Source organism: Pituophis catenifer, unplaced genomic scaffold, assembly GCF_029215685.1.
Source record: "Pituophis catenifer annectens isolate HBS135680 unplaced genomic scaffold, rPitCat1.0.hap2 SCAF_2, whole genome shotgun sequence".
Classification (NCBI taxonomy): Eukaryota; Metazoa; Chordata; class Lepidosauria; order Squamata; family Colubridae; genus Pituophis; species Pituophis catenifer.
Window position 1 is genome coordinate 133,900,134 of NW_027256882.1, and position 18,820 is coordinate 133,918,953.

Sequence of the window (18,820 nt, forward strand, 5' to 3'; positions counted from 1 at the left end):
AGACAGAGCGGAAGCAAGAGTGCAAGCTTTTTAAGAGAAACAGAACTTAACTCTGTGAATACATTGTTGCAAACGGAGCTCTCTGGAGCTGGAGGCTGGGAGGAAGCCTTTGTTATGGGCGGAAGGGAAAGTGAAAGTTAAAAGGAAACTGTTTGTTAATAGCCCTCTGCCTGAAGAGAAAACTACTGGGCTTTGAGTATAGTTTGAAGAGAGGATTGTTTATTTTGGAAAAACTTTGGAATATACTTTCTAAGATTGTTTACAAGATTTTCTGGCTGTAAAAGGAAAACTTTTTTTTAAATAAAATGGCTGCTAAACAACTAAAGCCACCAACTTCTAAAGGGGGAGGAGGTTCCCCTGTAGTGACTCAAAAACAACAACTTCCGGCTGATACACAGTCACAAGACCTTAAAGAATTTATAATGGGTGCCCTGAATAATCAGACAGAAATGATGAAAGGATTTTCAGAGGAGTTAAAGAAACTTATAAGTGTGGTGGAGGAAAAACATGATGAAATAAGAGATGATATTGTCTTTGCAGTTTCAGGACTGGCTACTCACATGTTAAAGATTGAGGAGAGAGTGCGGGAAATTGATGATGCTAATTTGGAGATTGCAACTAAACTGGGAGAGGTTATGATACAGACAGAGAAAGTGGATGACGAGATGGTTATGTTACAGTACAGGTCAATGGAATTTGCCCTGAGGCTGAGAGGTTTGAAAGAAAAGAGTGGTGAAAATTTAAAAGATGTTTGTTCCAATGCTTTAGCAGAGCTGATTCCAGAAAGGCCAGCAGATGTGGCAATTCAAATGGACAAAATTTACAGGGTCAACTCCTGGCTGGCAAAACAAAAGCAGCTACCAAGAGATGTGGTGATCTATTTTACAACAAGGAGAGTTAGAAATGATATTTTGCAAGCGTCTTATAGAAATAAGATTAAAGTGGAAGGACAAGAGCTGGTGGTCCTGAAAGAGCTTCCTCCTAAAATGTTAAGAGATAGAAAGCAGTTTGGCTTTTTGGTGAACGAACTAAGAAACCAGCAAATTCAGTACAGATGGGATGTCCCATTTGGGATAATAGTGCCATACGCTGGGCAAAGACATCGCTTAAACACAGTTGGAAAAGCAAAAGATTTTTATGCCAATGTTTTAAAGGCTGGAAGGCCACCCTCACCAGGGGGTGTTAGAAAGCAATTGGAAATTACTCAACAAGAGAAAGATGGAGGGCAACCACAAACCTATGCTCAAGTATTAGCTGGAGGAGCTATTCTGGAAGAAGATCCATTACTGACTGGGGGTCCACCACCAACTTTGGAGTCATTAACGATGATTCAGCTGCCAAAAGATCAACGACTGACAAGGGCTACCTATAAACAACATATGGCGCAACAGCCTCAAGATCCAACTCAACAAGCCCAAAAAACGCAAGCTGTGGGAGGAGCTAGGCCGAAGTCTAAAATGGCGGAGGAGGTTCAGCTGATGCTCTCGAAGCTTGGAACGCCCAGAGATGGCAAATAAATTTCTATCTTGGAATGTTAACGGTTTAAATTCTCCACAAAAAAGAAAGAAAATATTTCATTATTTGAAGCAATTTCAGAACGATGTTATTTGTTTGCAAGAAACGCATATTAAATCTTCAGATCAAAAGTACCTGATAAATTCGAAATTAGGTACACATTTTGTGGCATCAGCACCAGAAAAGAAAAACGGCCTAGTAATATATGTTAAAAGAGGCTTAGTGGCCAATTTAATTGAGGCTGATACTCAAGGTAGATATATCGCAATTGAATTAATAACACAGAGTGGGAAGCTGCTTGTAATTGGAGTATATGCACCTAATCAACAACAAGATAAATTTTACAAACTTTTACATACTAAAATACTACAATGGGACTATAGATCCTTATTTTTAATGGGTGATTGGAATGGGGTATTAGATACCCAGAAAGATAAAAAAAGTCTTTCCAAGATCTCCATGCGTGCTAAGTTGCCTAAATCTTTTTTTGATATTTTGGAGGATATGGAGCTTAGAGACGTTTGGAGAGAAAGGAACGTATTGGAGAGTGATTTTACTTTTTTCTCAGACAGGCACCAATCTTTTTCGAGGATTGACTTTATATTAATTACAAACGATCTTTTTTCTAGGGTGAAGAGTACGAAGATATGTCCAAGAACTTTAACTGATCATAGCCCAGTTTGGGTGGAATTAGAGCAGGAGAGAGGGGAAAGGAGGTCTTGGAGGCTAAATGAGAATTTATTTAGATATGAAGACAATCTGTGTGAGCTTAAAAAACAAATGAAAGAATTTTTTATTAATAATATGAATAAAGGAACATCGATGGAGATGGTATGGGATGCGTGTAAGGCTTATATGAGAGGAACATTAATCTTTTTGAATAATAAACATAGATTAAAACAACAAAATAGACGGAAAGAGATAGAGGAGGAAATTAAAAAGAAAGAACAATTACTTATAATTAATCCAGGAGATAAAAAGGCAAAAGATATGATTAATATTTTAAGACAGCAATTTAATATGTTAATGGCGGGGCAAGTAGCAACTAGCATACAATATGCCAGACATAACACATTTTGCAATGCTAATAAACCTGGGAGATGGTTGGCTTACACGATGAGGAAAAAACAGAAATCACGTATTATAGATAAAATAGAATTTAGAGGTAAAGAGATTTATCAACAGAATTTAATAAAATTAAAAAAGAGCCTTGATGGTACAGTGGTTAATGAACCCTGTTATTAACACAGCTGCCTGCAATTTCTGCTGGTTCGAATCTCTTCAAGGCTCAAGGTTGACTCAGCCTTCCATCCTTTCTAAGGTAGGTGAAATGAGGACCCAGTTTGTGGGGGCAATAAGCTGACTTTGTATAAATATACAAAAGGATGAAGGCTATTGCTGAGCACATTGTAAGCCGCCCTGAGTCTCCGGAGAAGGGCGGCATATAAATCAAATTAAAAAAAAAAAAAAAAAAAGGCTTTTTTGGAGTTTTACACAAAACTATATGCCAAAGATGCAATTCGAGATGTTGATATTGATAGATATCTAAAGATGGAGATTCCTGAATTAACGTTGGAACAGAGAGATAGATTGAATCAGCCAATAACTTCTGAGGAAATTGTTGGAGCAATTAAACAATTAAAAATAGGTAAGGCTCCGGGAACAGATGGACTAACAGCTGTTTATTATAAACACTTACAATCCGAAATGTTAGAACCACTAAAAAATTTATTTAATAAGATACAATTAGGAGGAGGAGTACCACCCTCTTGGAAAACAGCCTTTGTTTCATTAATTCCAAAGGAGGATCGAAATTCCATTAAACCGGAGAATTTTAGGCCAATTTCACTTCTGAATACTGATTATAAGATTTTTGCTAAAATATTAGCCAATAGACTAATGCCAGTTATGCAACAAATAATTCACAGTGATCAATCAGGGTTTATAAAAGGTAGACAAATGAGATACAATGTTAGACAAATTGTAAACTTATTGGAATATTTGGAAAAAAATAACCAAGTCCCTGCAGCGTTTATATTCTTGGATGCAGAGAAGGCATTTGATCGTTTGAACTGGCAATTTTTGTTTAAGATAATAGAGAAAATGCGCTTTGGGGAATATTTTACACAATCAATTAGAGCGATATACCAGCAGCAATCAGCACAAATCATAGTTAATGGAGGTTTAACAGAGGCTTTTAAAATTGAGAAAGGAACAAGACAGGGGTGTCCTCTGTCCCCATTATTATTTATTCTGACTTTGGAGGTATTACTGAATAAGATACGTGATTCACAAAAACTGAAGGGTATTGTAATTAGACAACAAGATTATAGATTAAGAGCCTTTGCAGATGATTTGGTTATTACCTTATCTCAACCTACAGAGTCGGCTCCATACATATTGGATATAATTAATCAATATGGGAAGGTATCAGGATTTAAAGTTAATTCACATAAGACAAAGATGATAGTTAAAAATATGACTACATTTGAAAGAGACAAATTAGCAAGATTAACAGATTTTGAAATAGTTAAAAAGGTTAAATATCTAGGGGTATACATAGCAGCTTCAAATACAAAATTATACAAAAATAATTATGAGGTACTTTGGCAGAAGGTACAGAAGGATATGGAAAATTGGAAAAAATTACAGTTGTCTTTATTGGGAAGAATTGCTGCAATTAAAATGAATGTTTTACCTAGATTTTTATTTCTGTTCCAAATGATACCTGTGCTTAAGAAAGATGAAAATCTGAGAGAATGGCAGAAAGGTGTTAATACTTTTATTTGGGCAGGGAAAAAACCCAGAATAAAAATGAAAATTATACAAGATACACGTGAAAGAGGGGGTCTTAAAATGCCTAATTTAAGATTATATTATGAAGCAGCGGTTTTATCACAAATCAGTGATTGGTTTAATTTAACTGAGAGGAGAATTTTGAATTTAGAAGGTTATGATTTGTTATATGGATGGCATGCCTATTTGTTATATGACAAAAAAGTGGATAAAGTATTTAAGGTTCATATATTAAGAAATGCTTTGTTAAGGGTTTGGAAAAAATATCAATATAAGTTAAATTATAAGATACCTTTATGGGCAAATCCTAGACATGCAATAGAAAATATAAGTATAGAACAAAAACAGGAGGTGATTACTTATAAAGAGCTTCTTATTATGGAAAGGGGGGCAATGTATTTGAAATCTTTAGATACACTGAGAGAAGAAGGTATAATTTATACATGGTTTCAGTATGGTCAACTTCAAGCTAGATGGAAGGAAGATCAAAAAACTGGCTTTGTGCAAAATGAAGAGAATTTGGTAAAACAAATTAGAGATCAAAAACAAATGCATATTAAAAGGTTGTATAATGCTTTATTGGAAATAGATTCTGAGACAGAATTGGTTAAAGACTGTATGATTAAATGGGCACAAAATTTTCAAGAGCCAGTAATGATGGAAACTTGGGAAAAGATTTGGATTAGAAATGTGAAGTTTACACAAGCACAAAATTTAAGAGAAAATTTTTATAAAATGTTTTATAGATGGCATTTAGATCCTAAAAAATTATCATGTATGTATTCTAATGTGCAAGCTAAATGTTGGAGATGTGACTGTGATGATGCAACTTATTATCATATATGGTGGACTTGTAGAAAAATCAAAGCATTTTGGATAAAGATTTGGTGGGTGATCCAGAATATTCTCAAAAAGAGACTGAAATTTACTCCACAGTTGTTCTTATTGGGTATAACTACGGACTGTACAGTTGCAGAGACTAAATTGATTTTGAACTTGATAACAGCAGCAAGATTGTTGGTAGCACAATACTGGAAGAAGGACTTTTTGCCTACTATTGGTGAATGGATACTGAAAGTAACTAATTTAGCTGAAATGGCTAAAATTTCAGCATATCTGAAGGATCACACACAAGAAAGGTACATACAGGACTGGAGAAGATGGATTGATTATATACAAAATAAGTATCAGACCAAAAAATATCAAATAGCTTATGAATGATTTCTTTTATTTGTATAAGCGTTATATAAGTGACATTAGAAGTATTATGTTTAAGAAATGGGATTTTATATATGGGGGGTTAAGAATTTTTTTTTTAGGGATGTTAGTTTAATGATTGGTTATGCAATTTAGATTATTGTTAGAGATCAATAGAAATACCTTGTGTTCTGCTCTGGGAAGTCGGGGAGGGGGAGGGGGGGTTGTGGGGGGTGATGGGGGGTTGTGGGGAAAATATGTTTGTTTTTTTAAAACTTTTTCAATAAAAAAAAAAAAAAAATATGAGTTAGTTGCCAAGCATCTGAATTTTGATCTCATGACCATGGGGATGTGTGAAAAACGGTGCCATTGTAACTTTGAACGATTACTAAATGAACTGTTGTAAATCGAGGACTATCTGTATTAGCCTGATCTCTCCTGGCCTCCTGTTAGCAATAGAAGACTGTGCTTAATACAGCAGTGAACACATCAGATGTATAAAGGTTGATAACCCCCACTTGATTCACTCCTGCCAGGATTTAGCCAAAGAAGTATAGGTAGTCCTTGACTTACAACAGTTCATTTAGTGATAGTTTGAAGTTATAATGGTACTGAAAAAAGTGACTTATGACCATTTTTCACACTTATGAGTGTTACAGCATCCCCGTGATCATGTGATTTGCATTCGGATGCTTGGCATCTGGTTCACGTTGATGTCGGTTTCAGTGTCTCAGGGTCATGTAATTGCCTTTTGCAATGTTCTAACAAGCAAAAGTCAGTGAGGAAGCCAGATTCACTTAATAAATGTATTACTAATTTAACAACTGCAGTGATTCACTTAACAAACGTGGCAAGAAATTCATAAAATGGGGCAAAATTCACTTAACAAATTTTTCACTGAGTAACATAAATTCTGGGCTCAATTGTGATCGTAAGTCAAGGACTACCTGTATATTTAATATTTTCTCTTCTGAAATAATTATTCTCCTGGGAATTATAGCAATTGTTGTGCAAGCTATCTGAAGGAAACTAATACTTATCCTGTTATTTCCAACACTTTGTGATCCAATGGGCATGATTTCTCCAGGATAGTCTGTCAGCAATACCTTCTTTGTGTTCTTTTAAATTTTTGTTTGTGAGTTCACTGACTGTATCTAGTCATTTTATCTTCTCTCAGCCTTCCATTTTCAGAAGTATTGGGAGTCTTCTCCAATGACTTTATTAACGCCTTTACATTGTGTATCTAAAATATTTAAACTTAATCTTCATTTTAGTGCTTCCAGCAAGCACTTTTGGGTTTACTTTGTCTATCGTGGAGTAATATATTCTTGCAGTGCAGGTTTTTCTCAACATTTTTCTCCCTCCAGCATAAAGGTGAATGAAAGATCTGAAAGGACTTAAAGTAAAAAGTAAAGATTATGTGTGAAATACTCTTTTCTCCCGTGGCATCAATTTCTTGAGATCCAGAGGCAGAGAATGAATGATAGAAGCAGTATTTGTAAGCTTCTTCTTTTTTTAGCAACATACTTGGACATTTCTTTGCATGTTGTAGTGCAAAAATAAATGTCAAGGTTGTTGCACTGGAAAAAAGGGCTGTCATGTCTAGGCCTTCACATCTCTGATTAACTCTATGATCTCTGGCCTCTGGATTTTTTTTTTCCTGTAATGAATGAAAGATTTTACACCAACGGTAGTGTTAGTGTTAAAGTACAGCATAAGGAATGAGATTATGAAGGAATTTACTGTCATAGACAAGCACATTGTCAAGGAATCTGCTGTACAGTGGATAATGTAAACAACAGTGTAAGTGTAAAGTCATACAATGATACAAAATGATAAGAAGATCATTCAGATGGATGTCATAATAATTAAGTGGCAATTGTTGTTCCAAACTTGTACTAACCTTTTATTTGAACGTGTAGCTAGCATTTTTAGAGATCTTAGTTTGTATATTTTGATTTATATTTTTTAATTCTGAGCTTTCATAAGGATTTATAACTAACACCAGCTGAATTTTTATCTTACCTTTCTATCTTGTTTCTTATCTTTTTCATTTCTTGTTTATAATATAAAACTATGCTGAAATATGAATACATTTCAAAAGTCAAACCAGTATCTAAATATTACATGATGGGAGAAGAATAGCAGTGTGGAATTGTCTCTCATTTACTTGTTGCAGAAGTTGTTCCAAGGCCTACTGTAAAGGTAATGCAAAAGCAAGAATTATTGTATAAGACGTGATCTTTAGAAAAGGAGTTCTTGACAGACAAATCCAGTGAATTGATGTCTGTTAGGTCGCAGAGTTGGAAGCCACTGAGCAACAATTGAGCAACAATTGCCAGAAAACAGCTGCATTGAGCTGTGGTGGCGCAATGGTTAGAGTGCAGTACTGCAAGCTTCTTTTGCTGCCTGCTGGCTGCCAGCAGTTTGGCAGTTCAAATCTCACCAGGCTCATGGTTGACTCAGCCTTCCATCCTTCTGAGGTGGGTGAAATGAGGACCCAAATTGTTGGGGGCAATAGGCTGACTCTGTAAACCACTTAGAGAGGGCTGTAAAGCACTGTGAAGCGGTATATAGTTTTTTCTGTTCAAGAAACACAGAGAATTGGGATCATCAGCTGTCTAGGTTGGAACTGAATTTGGAGGCAGTGGGCCATACCATGAAGAAGGTATCTTCTTCGTGGCTCACTCTTTTCTCTCATTCTCTCAGAGTTTATCATATTTTTCTGGTAGATTATTCCAGCAGTTTGTATTCTGATAGATTATTCCAGATTGAACCTGGAGGGCTACAGGTAGTTCTTGATTTAATGACCACGCTAGAGCCCAAAATTTCTGCTGCTAAGCAAGATAGTTGTTAAGTGAGCTTTGCCCCATTTTATGACCTTTCTTCCCACCGTTGTTAAGTGAATCACTGCAGTTGTTAAGTTAGTAACAATGTTGTTAAGTGAATCTGGCTCCTCCATTGATTTTGTTTGTCATAAGGTCACAAAAGATTGTGCAATGGCGACAGCGCAACCATCATAAATATGAACTAATTGCCAAGCATCCGAATTTTGATCATGTGACTGTGGGGATGCCACAACAGTCATATAAGTGTGAAAAATGGTCATAAGTCACTTTTTTCAGCGCTGTGGTAACTTCAGACAGTTACTAAACAAAATGTTTGTAAATCAAGGACCAGCTTATGTAATTTCTTCTTTTTCTCTGCTCTCAGGTATCAAGCGGCTTCTTTCCACAGCCGAGTTCAGACCTAGAATATGTATTGTAGGCAGTGGACCAGCTGGATTCTACACAGCACAACATCTCCTGAAGGTAATGGGCACATTTATAAGACAAACACGTGGGTTCTTATGTCCCTGTTAATTTATGGCCATTGAGTGCCTGCAGTTAGTTTTGGAAGACAGAGTTCCCTTAATGTAAGACTAGACAATTTTTGACTTCCATCACTCCTGTCATTACAGAAGTGGCAAAGAATTCTCAGAGATACCATCCACTTTGCCTATTTATGTCCTTTTCCTCTGCTTTAATGAATTTAGACATGACTGGAGATTCTTGAATTATGCCACAATCAATCATTGACATTAAAAAAAACTGGTTCCAGGGCTGAATAAGAGTAACCTCCCTAAACCTCCCTAAAGTCTTGAAGACCTGATTCTTCCCTGAGCATCAGCCAAGATGTTGGATGAGACCAATAATTTAACAACCGGTTTTCTGCCCTAATGACCGGCTGGGTGGGCATGGCCAGGGGGTGTGACAGGCAGCACTCTGCCTCTTGCACCCCCCTGGGAGCACCTCGTGCCCCATTTTGGGCCTTGGGGGTCTCTCTGCACTTACCTGGGAGCCAAAATGGGACACGTGGGGAGTCCTGGAAGGGGCGGGGCAGGGCCATCCAGCGATTTAACTACTGATTCATCCAAACTGGCTGAATCCCATCACTGGATGAGCCCATCTTGCAATGGGATGGGAGCATGAAATATTATTGTGCTTTGGTTCAGCTGCATTTATTGTTCTTACTATTGCTGGTTCTTTTTTTAATTCTCTTAAAAGTAAACCCTTTGCAAGTTGCCCAGAATGGCAACCATGAGTTGGGTGGCCACAGAAACATCTTGAATGAATGAATGAATGAATGAATGAATGAATGAATGAATGAATGCATGCATGCATGCATGAATCTATCTCTATTTCCAGAAAGATAGGGTTTGCTAAAGGAAATAAAAACAAAAGTTTTTTCTCTTGATTAGTATGGCAGATTTCTAGGGAATATCAGAGCTGTAGACTAAACTGGGAAATTGAAAAAAGACTCCCTCCCCCCCAAAAAAGAGAGGCAAAGCACTTCTGCATTGGGGCCATTTTAAATTTGGGTGCCAGCAGAAAGGACCTTGGTGAGAATAGCATGTCTTTGCACCCTGATCTCATCTGTCCTTGGATCTGCCTGTTTTTATCCCAGAAGAAGTATAATTTGTGTGCACATCCTTTTAAAATGAAGAACAAATAGATCCCATCTCCTGTTGGATTGATTAATGATACTCCTATGCTGTTGCCTGCTAACAGTGTTGGAGAGGCTTATAAGAACAATAATGGGAAATTATTAACAATGGCAAATATAACATACAGAAATCTTGTGGCAGAGAATAAAGTTAGTGCAGCAGAATATTTCAAGCAGCACAAAGAAATATTTTAAACAAGTATTAACCCTGACATTCAAGACTATACAAGAAAAAGGGTAGAGATTTTAAAAGAGGCATTCTCTGACACCAAAAAAACCACACAGCAGGCCAGGGCAAGTTGCCAATGGGTTGGACTATGCTATTGAAAAAGTCCTTTCCCACTGTCTCTTGTGCAGAGATACTGTACTAACTTTTTTCTTTTCTTTTTTTAACAACTTACTTAACTTTTTTGTGATTATTAACTATCACAAAAGAATAAATACTCTCTCTCTCTCTCTCTCTCTCTCCCCCCCTCTCTCTCTCTCTATATATATATGAAAAATTAGAAGAAATTTCCCCCTTAAATTAGAATTAAATGCTTTTTCATTCCATACCTCACCCCATTTTCTATAAACTCATCTCTAAATTTTCAATCTCCTTACTGTGTTTCCCCAAAAATAAGACCTTGTCTTATATTTTTTTGAATCCCAAAATAAGCACTTGGCCTTATTTTCAGGGAGGCCTTATTATTTTGGGGCACGTGGACCAAGATGGGGCTCCTCTTGCTGTCTTACCTGATTTCCAGTTCTGCATTTAAATATTTTTGGGGAGGGCTTATTTTTTGGGGGAAGCTTATTTTAACGCATGCGCTCAAAAGCCCAATATAGTGCTTGCAATACCAAGGGATGTCTTATTTTCGGGGAAACGGTATTAATCAGTAAAAGTCCAGTAAGGGCTAACAGAAACAACAACTTGTCTCTATTTCCATTTAAATAAATTCCCTCTGATCCCTCTCTTCAAATAATCCAATTCCAATTCCAATTTTTGATTAATATATTTGTATCCTACCTTTGTTATTTTTACAAGTATCTCAAGGTGGCAAACATATCCAATACACCTACTTCCTATATTTTCCTCATAACATCACTGTGAGGTGGGTTGGTCTGTGAGAGAGTGACTGGCCCAAAATAACCCAACCTTTCTAGCCTCTAGCCACAAAATACCTTTACAATTTAATCCATTGCATCCAATTAAACGTTGCCAAAAATATCTATCATTATCTAATTTCAGTAAAAAATAATTCCTCTTGATTATATACCACAGATAGTTAGCCATTATTTTAACTATAATCAAATAAACCAATTTTGTATTTTTTTCTTCTTTCTATAAGCAATCTTTAAATCCCACAAATAATATTCTAACCAGCTCATTTTTGTTAGTTGAAATGTTAACATCCACCTTAAAATCTGTTTTGATTTTATTCAGCAGGGCTTGTTCCTTTTCAATAATAGCTTTTGATTCCATTATCAAATTAAATAGCTTGAGACCAGCGGTGAAATCTACTTACCGTCGCTACCGATTCGGGCATGCTCCTGCGTGCCTCTTCTGCGCATGCGCAAATGGTTAAAAAACGGGACGTAATGATGTCCCGGCAGGTGGGTGGAGCCTCCCACCGCTAGTGCTACCTGTTCAGCGAGCCGGATAGAACCAGGGGAATTTCACCGCTGTTTGAGACCCTCTTGTAACCAGGTGCTAAACTTATCCTTTAAAATAGTCAGCTTGTAAGCAAACATTTTTCCACACCAGAGAGGATCCTTTTAATTAACCTCAAAGTGTTTCTTTAATTCAAATTCATCTGATCCCTTAATCCAGAGTTCCCCAAACTTTTTGGCCTTGTGGATGGGCGTGGAAGTGGATAAGAGGGGATGGTTCCACAGGCATGGTGGGTAAGCACGCGTGCTCAATTCCATTTGCATGAGTGGCGGGAATATGCACCTGCCGCTTATGCAAATGGAGTGCACACATGCTTATTTTATTTATTTATTTATTTATTTAATTTGTATACCGCCCTTCTCCCAGAGGGGACTCAGGGCGGTGAACAGCCAAAATTAAAAAAAACATACAAATACAAAAGTTAAGATAATTAAAAAAGAATTAAATCATTAGCTTTCCAATTTAAGACCCCCAAATCCATAAAATTTAAAATCCCAATTAAAAATCATTTAGGCTAGGCCGGCTTGGTGGAATAAAAACATCTTCAGGGCTTTACGGAAGCTTGCCTGCTACTTATGCAAGTGGGGATAGGTGCTCGTCCGCCACTTCCAACATACAATAGATTTAAAAGCTGAGTTGAACTGGGTTGGCATCCTTTAAGATATTTAATAAAGGGGCCCCATCCACGGTATTTTTTGGGGTGGGTGGTGGACCATTTTATGATTAGGCGCAATTATGGTCATAGTCCGAGGACTACCTGAATAAACAATTGTGCAGCCCTTCGGGTTTGTGTGATGACAGAGGTCCAAGTTTCAGATATGTTGCAAAATAACACTCAGAATTTCCAGACAATTCTAAATTCTGACTGGGAAGTCTATGTTCCATCCTATGAGTCTGCGGGGGATTGAAAGAGAAGGACAGTGACATAGCCAGGGTCAAAACCAGCAAATAGAGATCTAGAGCCAAAGGCTTAGCCAAAGGCTTAGACCATGGTACTGAAGCCAACAAGTACTGCTTAATAGAGATAGATTAGAAGAATAAGTTAAGCTTGATGTATCCAAGAAAGTTCAGTCACAGGTACTGACACAGGTGAAATTGGAAGACAGGTTAAAATGCTACATTGTTTCCAGCCTGATTCTGTTTTATAAAGTTTCCAAAAGTTTACTACCATGCCTATTTCCTACCTCAGCTAGTGCTCTTCATAATTCTGATGCTTTGGAAAGCCTGGTCCTGCAGTGTAATAGTCCTCCTTCTACTATTCAAAGTACTCAACTACCAATATGCTGCTTGGGGTTCAGAGGCTACAGATTAGAGACTGGATCTGCAAAGTCTGAAGGGGTTGCAAGAAGTAGCTCTCTTGTTTCATCCATGTGTGTTCTTGGGCCATGCAAGCTAGAATTTATGGTTCTGGTACATTTGGAGAGAGCCAGATTGTGAAAAAAGGACTGAAAGAGAAAAGGAAGGAAGAACCTGGTGTCTGAAGGGTACAGGGTTTAAATATTTGTTTCGATAGAGATGAGGAACAATTTGGTCTCCTTTCAGGGAATAAAATATCTTGGGAATTGTAATTGATATCAGAGAGAGTATCAGGCTGGTAAAAGCTGATTTAATAGCAATAGCACTTAGACTTATATACCACTTTACTGTGCTTTACAGCCCTTTCTAAGCAATTTTACAGAGTCAGCATATTGACCCCAACAATTTGGCTCCTCATTTTACCCACCTTGGAAAGATGGAAGGCTGAGTCAACCTCGAGCCTAATGGGATTTGAACTGCCAAACTGCAGGTAGCTTGCAGTCAGCAGATGTAGCCTGTAGTACTACACTCTAACCACTGCGCCACCGTGGCTCTTAGTGGGATTTCCCTCAAGAATTACCATTCTGTGAAAAGTTAATATTAATGAAAGTTAATATTATTGGCATGAAAACATTCTTCTCCTTATATTTACCAAAGGAAAGTGGTGTTGTTAAATTAGGATCTCTCTCTCCCTCTCTCTCTCTCTCTCTCTCTCTCTCTCTCTCTCTCTCTCTCTCTCTCTCTCTCTCTCTCTCTCTCTCTCTCTCTCTTTATCTTTTTGAATTTCAAAGCTTGACCTTGGTTCTATCAGGGAAGATGCTGATGCTGACTGTAGAGTCATGACAGATAATCCTGAAAGAAACAGGCTGATACCAGGAAAGGAAATGGATGTTGTGGCTCTCCTCCAGCTTTCAAGGACATTGTGTTCTTTGCTCAGGAAAAAAAAAAAAGCATAGTTCTTTCTTATTGTAAACTTGTCATCCCTTTGCATGCACAACCACACATGACTTAGAATATGAATATCTGATGGCGTGCTGAACTCTTATGCATCTGCCCATCAATTAAAGATCCAGTGCAGAGGCTCCCTTGAGACGAATACATCTGCCAGTGAGATGCTGTGCTCAGCCAAAGAGAGAGTATATGCTCATTTCCATCTTCCTGACTATGGAATTTCCTTCTCCTTCACTTCAGCTGGACCTGATTTTTATCAGTTTTCAACGCCAACAGAAATCCCTTCACCCAGATCCACCCTGTCCAGACTGAGGTTGCTGAGCCATCTATTCAATCAATCTGTTTCAATTTATTATAAATGCCTTTTTAATGTTTCCCTGATTCCCTGGGGATGTGCCTTTAATGAGGAAAGAAGACAAAATATGTTACAAGTGTAAATAATGAAGGCCTGCCCTGGTGTTTGAAATCATCTTTTCCTTACGTTTGTTCAATCCAATGTTTGCTTGGGTCTCGTGGGAAGGACCTAGAGAACTCGTGTTTTATGGTGCATCCTTCAAAGATGTAACGATTTAAAATAGACCTGAGTATAGCTGCATACGAAAGGTCACATTTTGAAAACTGAATAAATCCATCAAATCTAATCAAGGATTGAAAAAGCTAACCATCTGAAATGCTAAATGTTAGCTTCCATGTACACCACATAGAACCAACATAGGAAAAAAGAAAAAGAGAAGCCAAACCGTAGATACATAAAACTAAAAACAATCAAAAGAAATAATACTAATGAATCCCCCATTACCACAACACCAACTTCCAGCAAACTGAATATAAGCTTGCCCTTCCTGGTTGTCTGCCAGCTAAGTGTTTTTAACTATAGGAGGAATAATGATGAAAGATGTATTTTCACAATATTTTTTTTAAAAAAAGTAGTTATATATTGTCCATCCTATACAAAAGTAGAAACTTCAGATCTTATTGCTAGATTTGTTGGATTCAGACAAATTAACATTGTTCTGTGTTTTTATCTCTCTCTCTCTCTCTCTCTCTCTCACACACACACACACACACACACACACACCTCCCCCCCCCCCACACACACACACACCTCTCCCCACACAAACACACACACACACACATTATATGACAGGTAGTTTGGTGTAGGTGTTAACTCACCAGGCTAGAAATCAGGAGACTATGAGTTCTAGTCTTAGGCACTAAGCCAGCTAGGTGATTTTGAGCCAGTCACTCTTTCTCAGATTTAGGAAGCAGACAGTGGCAAACCACTTCTGAAATCTTGCCACAAATATGGCAAAGACCAATCCAAGCAGTTTCCCAGGTTCAAGACTGACTCAAAGGCATGGAAAAAATGGTATATGGATAACCAATATAGTTAAAGCATAGTTGGATACTGACAATAAAAACAATTTTTTGGGACAGCTTTTTGCTGCAGAAGGCATGCCTGTCTTCTGAATATTCAGGGGGAAAAAAATCTGAGAATGATCGGGACTCTGTTAAGCTCTCTGTCTTCACAAGCTCATTAAATCTAATTTTTCTTTGTTACACATTTCAAGAGCTTAACAGTAAACACCTGAAGTTCCTACAATTCTGTGAAAAAAATGTGCCCCTTTTTGAATTTCTGAATTCTTGAATGCCTTTGCTATTTTAGTTCTTTGCTACTTGTTTGGGTCCATATCCAGAAAGAAACAACCTTGTTTTGTTTGAAGTACAACTTCTCAAATAGGTTTGGGCAGATATTTCCTGAAAGCTGTTTCACACAGAAAACATTTTGCCTATCCCTGATTTTGGTATTTCCCTGGTTGCTACCCGTAATAAATTGCAGGGAGTTCCAAAGAGAAGGAAATAAAGGCTTTGTTTCCAGATTAATGGGCGTAACTTTAAACTGATTTATTTTGTTTCAGGAAGTTTTAATGTCATCCATCCAGCTGATAGAAAGGAATTCTGTTTTGCAGTTGCCATTTTATCAATATTAGCACATCAAGAAGTTTTATACCCCTAATTTTGTTAAACTGACGAATAGTGCATTCTTTAAAAATATTATGCTCATGTAATAACTCTGCTTCATGAGCTGCACTGGTTGCCAATCTGCTTGCAGGTTTAATTTAAGATGCTGTTGATATAGCTGTGTGACTAAAGGCATAGGCCATGTTCCTTGGAGGTCTGTCATGGTTTGTGTTGGGCTGGTGAGTACCAGCAGAGGTGGTACTCCAGGTCTATTCACTTAAACCGTTCACTCATTTATTCATCCATCCATCCATCCATCCATCCATCCATCCATCCATGTCTTCATTGTTGACTTCACGTGACTGTCTGGATTATTCCATGCAGTTTCCTTGGCAAGGTGTTTTAGAAGTGACTTGCCATTGGTTCTTTATTAGGGCTGAGAGAGTGATTGACTCAAGATTACCCAGCTAACTTTGTCAGGCAATGTCCAAACAAAATTAAATAAATAATCTTAAACATTTGATCAGGATTAGAATTCAGATTTCTGTTTTTCTAGACTGGTGCCATAACCAGAGTACCTGTCAGCATCTTTTACCTTGATACCTTGGAACTGTGTCTTCTCTGTTGGGGTCCCTGACCTTCAGAATGAGGTCCCCCTGAAATCTGTGTGGCTCCCACTGTGTTGGTGTTTTGTAAATCGTGAAGATCTGGTTGATCTCCCAGACTGAGACAGATGGGGCCCCAGGGTGTGTTTTTAATTTTTGTTTTCTGTTTGTATATTGTGCCCAGATGCCATCATTCTTTTGGCTGGTATTGGTTTTTACAATACTATTTGTGAACTGCCCAATCTCAGTTGGAGTCAGGCAATGTCCAAACAGAATTAAATAAATAATCTTAAATATTTGATATATTTGAAGATGCAAAGACAATAGGAAAAAATGTAATAAACAGTATTGATAGAACTGAATGCTAGAATGTTTGATTTAGAATGCAAATTCTATAATTCTTTCAGAAGAGTCATTTATGTGAGATGGGGGACATGAATAAAATAAATAATCCACTTAAATAATTCAGTATAATATGAAATTATAACAAAATAATGGTAGATATTTGTTTCTGTCAGATTCTTCCATAAAGTAATTCTGTCTTGATCATATGAAAGAGACTTGGCTGATGTGTAACATTGAGGTCACCTAAAGGCTGTGATAGCTTAAGAGGGTCAACTGTCTCTGTTACTGCATGCTTGAATTATGTAAGGCAGCAAGTTAGTAGAGAGTATTTTCCCCTTCCATTCAATCGTGTTTGATTCTTAAAGATTGCCTGGACAGATCCCTGCAGTTTTCCTGGCAAGGTTTTTTGGAAGTGGTTTGCCATTGCCTCCCTCCTAGGGCTGAGAGAAAGGGACTGGCCCAAGATCACCCAGTTAGCATTATGCTGAAGGTGGGCTAGATGTCATGGTTTTTTGGTTTCTTGCCTGTTGCCATAGCTCACAGGTGTCAAACTTGTGGTGTCACATTGCCATCACGTGATGTTTTGTGACGTTTTTTCCATTAATGGAGCTGGGATGGGTTTCAATTTCGGCCGCTACCGGTTTGCTCGTGGGTGCACACGACACTTCTGTGCATGCGCAGAGACATCCAGGCGGGTGGGCAGAGCCTCCCGCCGCCACTACCAGTTTGCCCTATCCGGTAGCAACCCACCACTGAGGGGTATGGCCTGCATGTGACACATCCGGCCCCTAGGCCGCCAGTTTGACACCCCTGCTTTAGCTTTTACACACAACTGGCTGTCTTGAGAGCATGTAGTCATAATTAAAAGTAAAGAGGCCCTCAAAGGGTTCATTTATTTATTTTTACTTCCCTAGTTAGCTTACAGCCTTGAGATTCTAGGTAATCTTCTTTTTTTTTATTGAAATTTATTATAATACAATACAATACAATCAGTCAGACAGTATTATTTTTTTACACAAGTTAGATTGATTGTTAACACTAGCAGACTCCTATGTCTGTTTTGGGCACTCGGTCCGGAAAAGGTTAACCATCACTGACCTATAATGTACATTCCCCTCTCCTCTTTTAGAAGAACCCAGTCAGCAAATTTCATTTCTATTTTCTATCCACTGTGTGTTCCAAAACCAAAATTGTCTATAGCTATTTTCTGAGGGAGAAATTAAAATTCTAAACATTGTTTATCACCTTGCTTCCTGAACTGTAATTAATTCAAATCATACAACCAAGTTCATAGCAATAAATAATTGGACATAAAGCTTTTGATTTCTTTCTCATAATTGCAGCGAGGGAGAAAGTAGGGAGAACACCTACAAGTATCTAAGGTGTCTGTCTGTCCGTCCGTCCCTCCGTCCATCCATCCATCCATCCATCCATCCATCCATCCATCGATCCATCCTATTTATATAGCTGTCTATCTTCTAACCAACTCTGTGTGGCTCAAAAATTAAAACAACAAATGACATCATATTAAAAATATAAACCTGAACTAATTGAAACATTAAAAACAACAAAAACTTGGTGTCAAGTCAAGCTTCTAATGTGCTGTCATCCAATCTTATCTCACACTTGGGAAAAGCCAGGCCAGGAGGACAGAGGCCTGCCTAATGTTCATGTAATACTGGACATTTACCACAATATTTAAACTAGATTGCAATCATTTTGCTTTTGTAATAGGGAGGATTATCAATAGAGATGGAAGCATTTGGTAATTCATAGTTCACATCACTGTTGCAAATCTGTCCTATTTAATACTATGATTTTGTAATTGTAAATTCAATTATGGTACCTTTCTAAAATGCATTGAACAAATATGTACACCAATAGGACGGGTATATTTCTCTCTTTAAACACATTTGCCTTGTTGAATCCTTTATAAGTATGGATTTGGTCCATATTTTTGGGGGGGAGGGTGTCTTTTAATGACTCCGTAATCCTTTACATCGGGGTGGAGTCG

The 18,820-nt window shown here is 37.6% G+C and overlaps 1 protein-coding gene across 1 annotated transcript in view; it reads left to right on the forward strand.

Moving 5' to 3' along the window:
- Positions 1-18,820, forward strand: part of FDXR (ferredoxin reductase) — a 38,612-nt gene that overhangs the window by 1,979 nt on the left and 17,813 nt on the right. Inside the window, exon 2 of the mRNA XM_070934639.1 lies at positions 8,722-8,819. Within this exon, the coding sequence (XP_070790740.1) occupies positions 8,722-8,819 (98 nt within the window). The remainder of the gene's footprint in view (positions 1-8,721; positions 8,820-18,820) is intronic.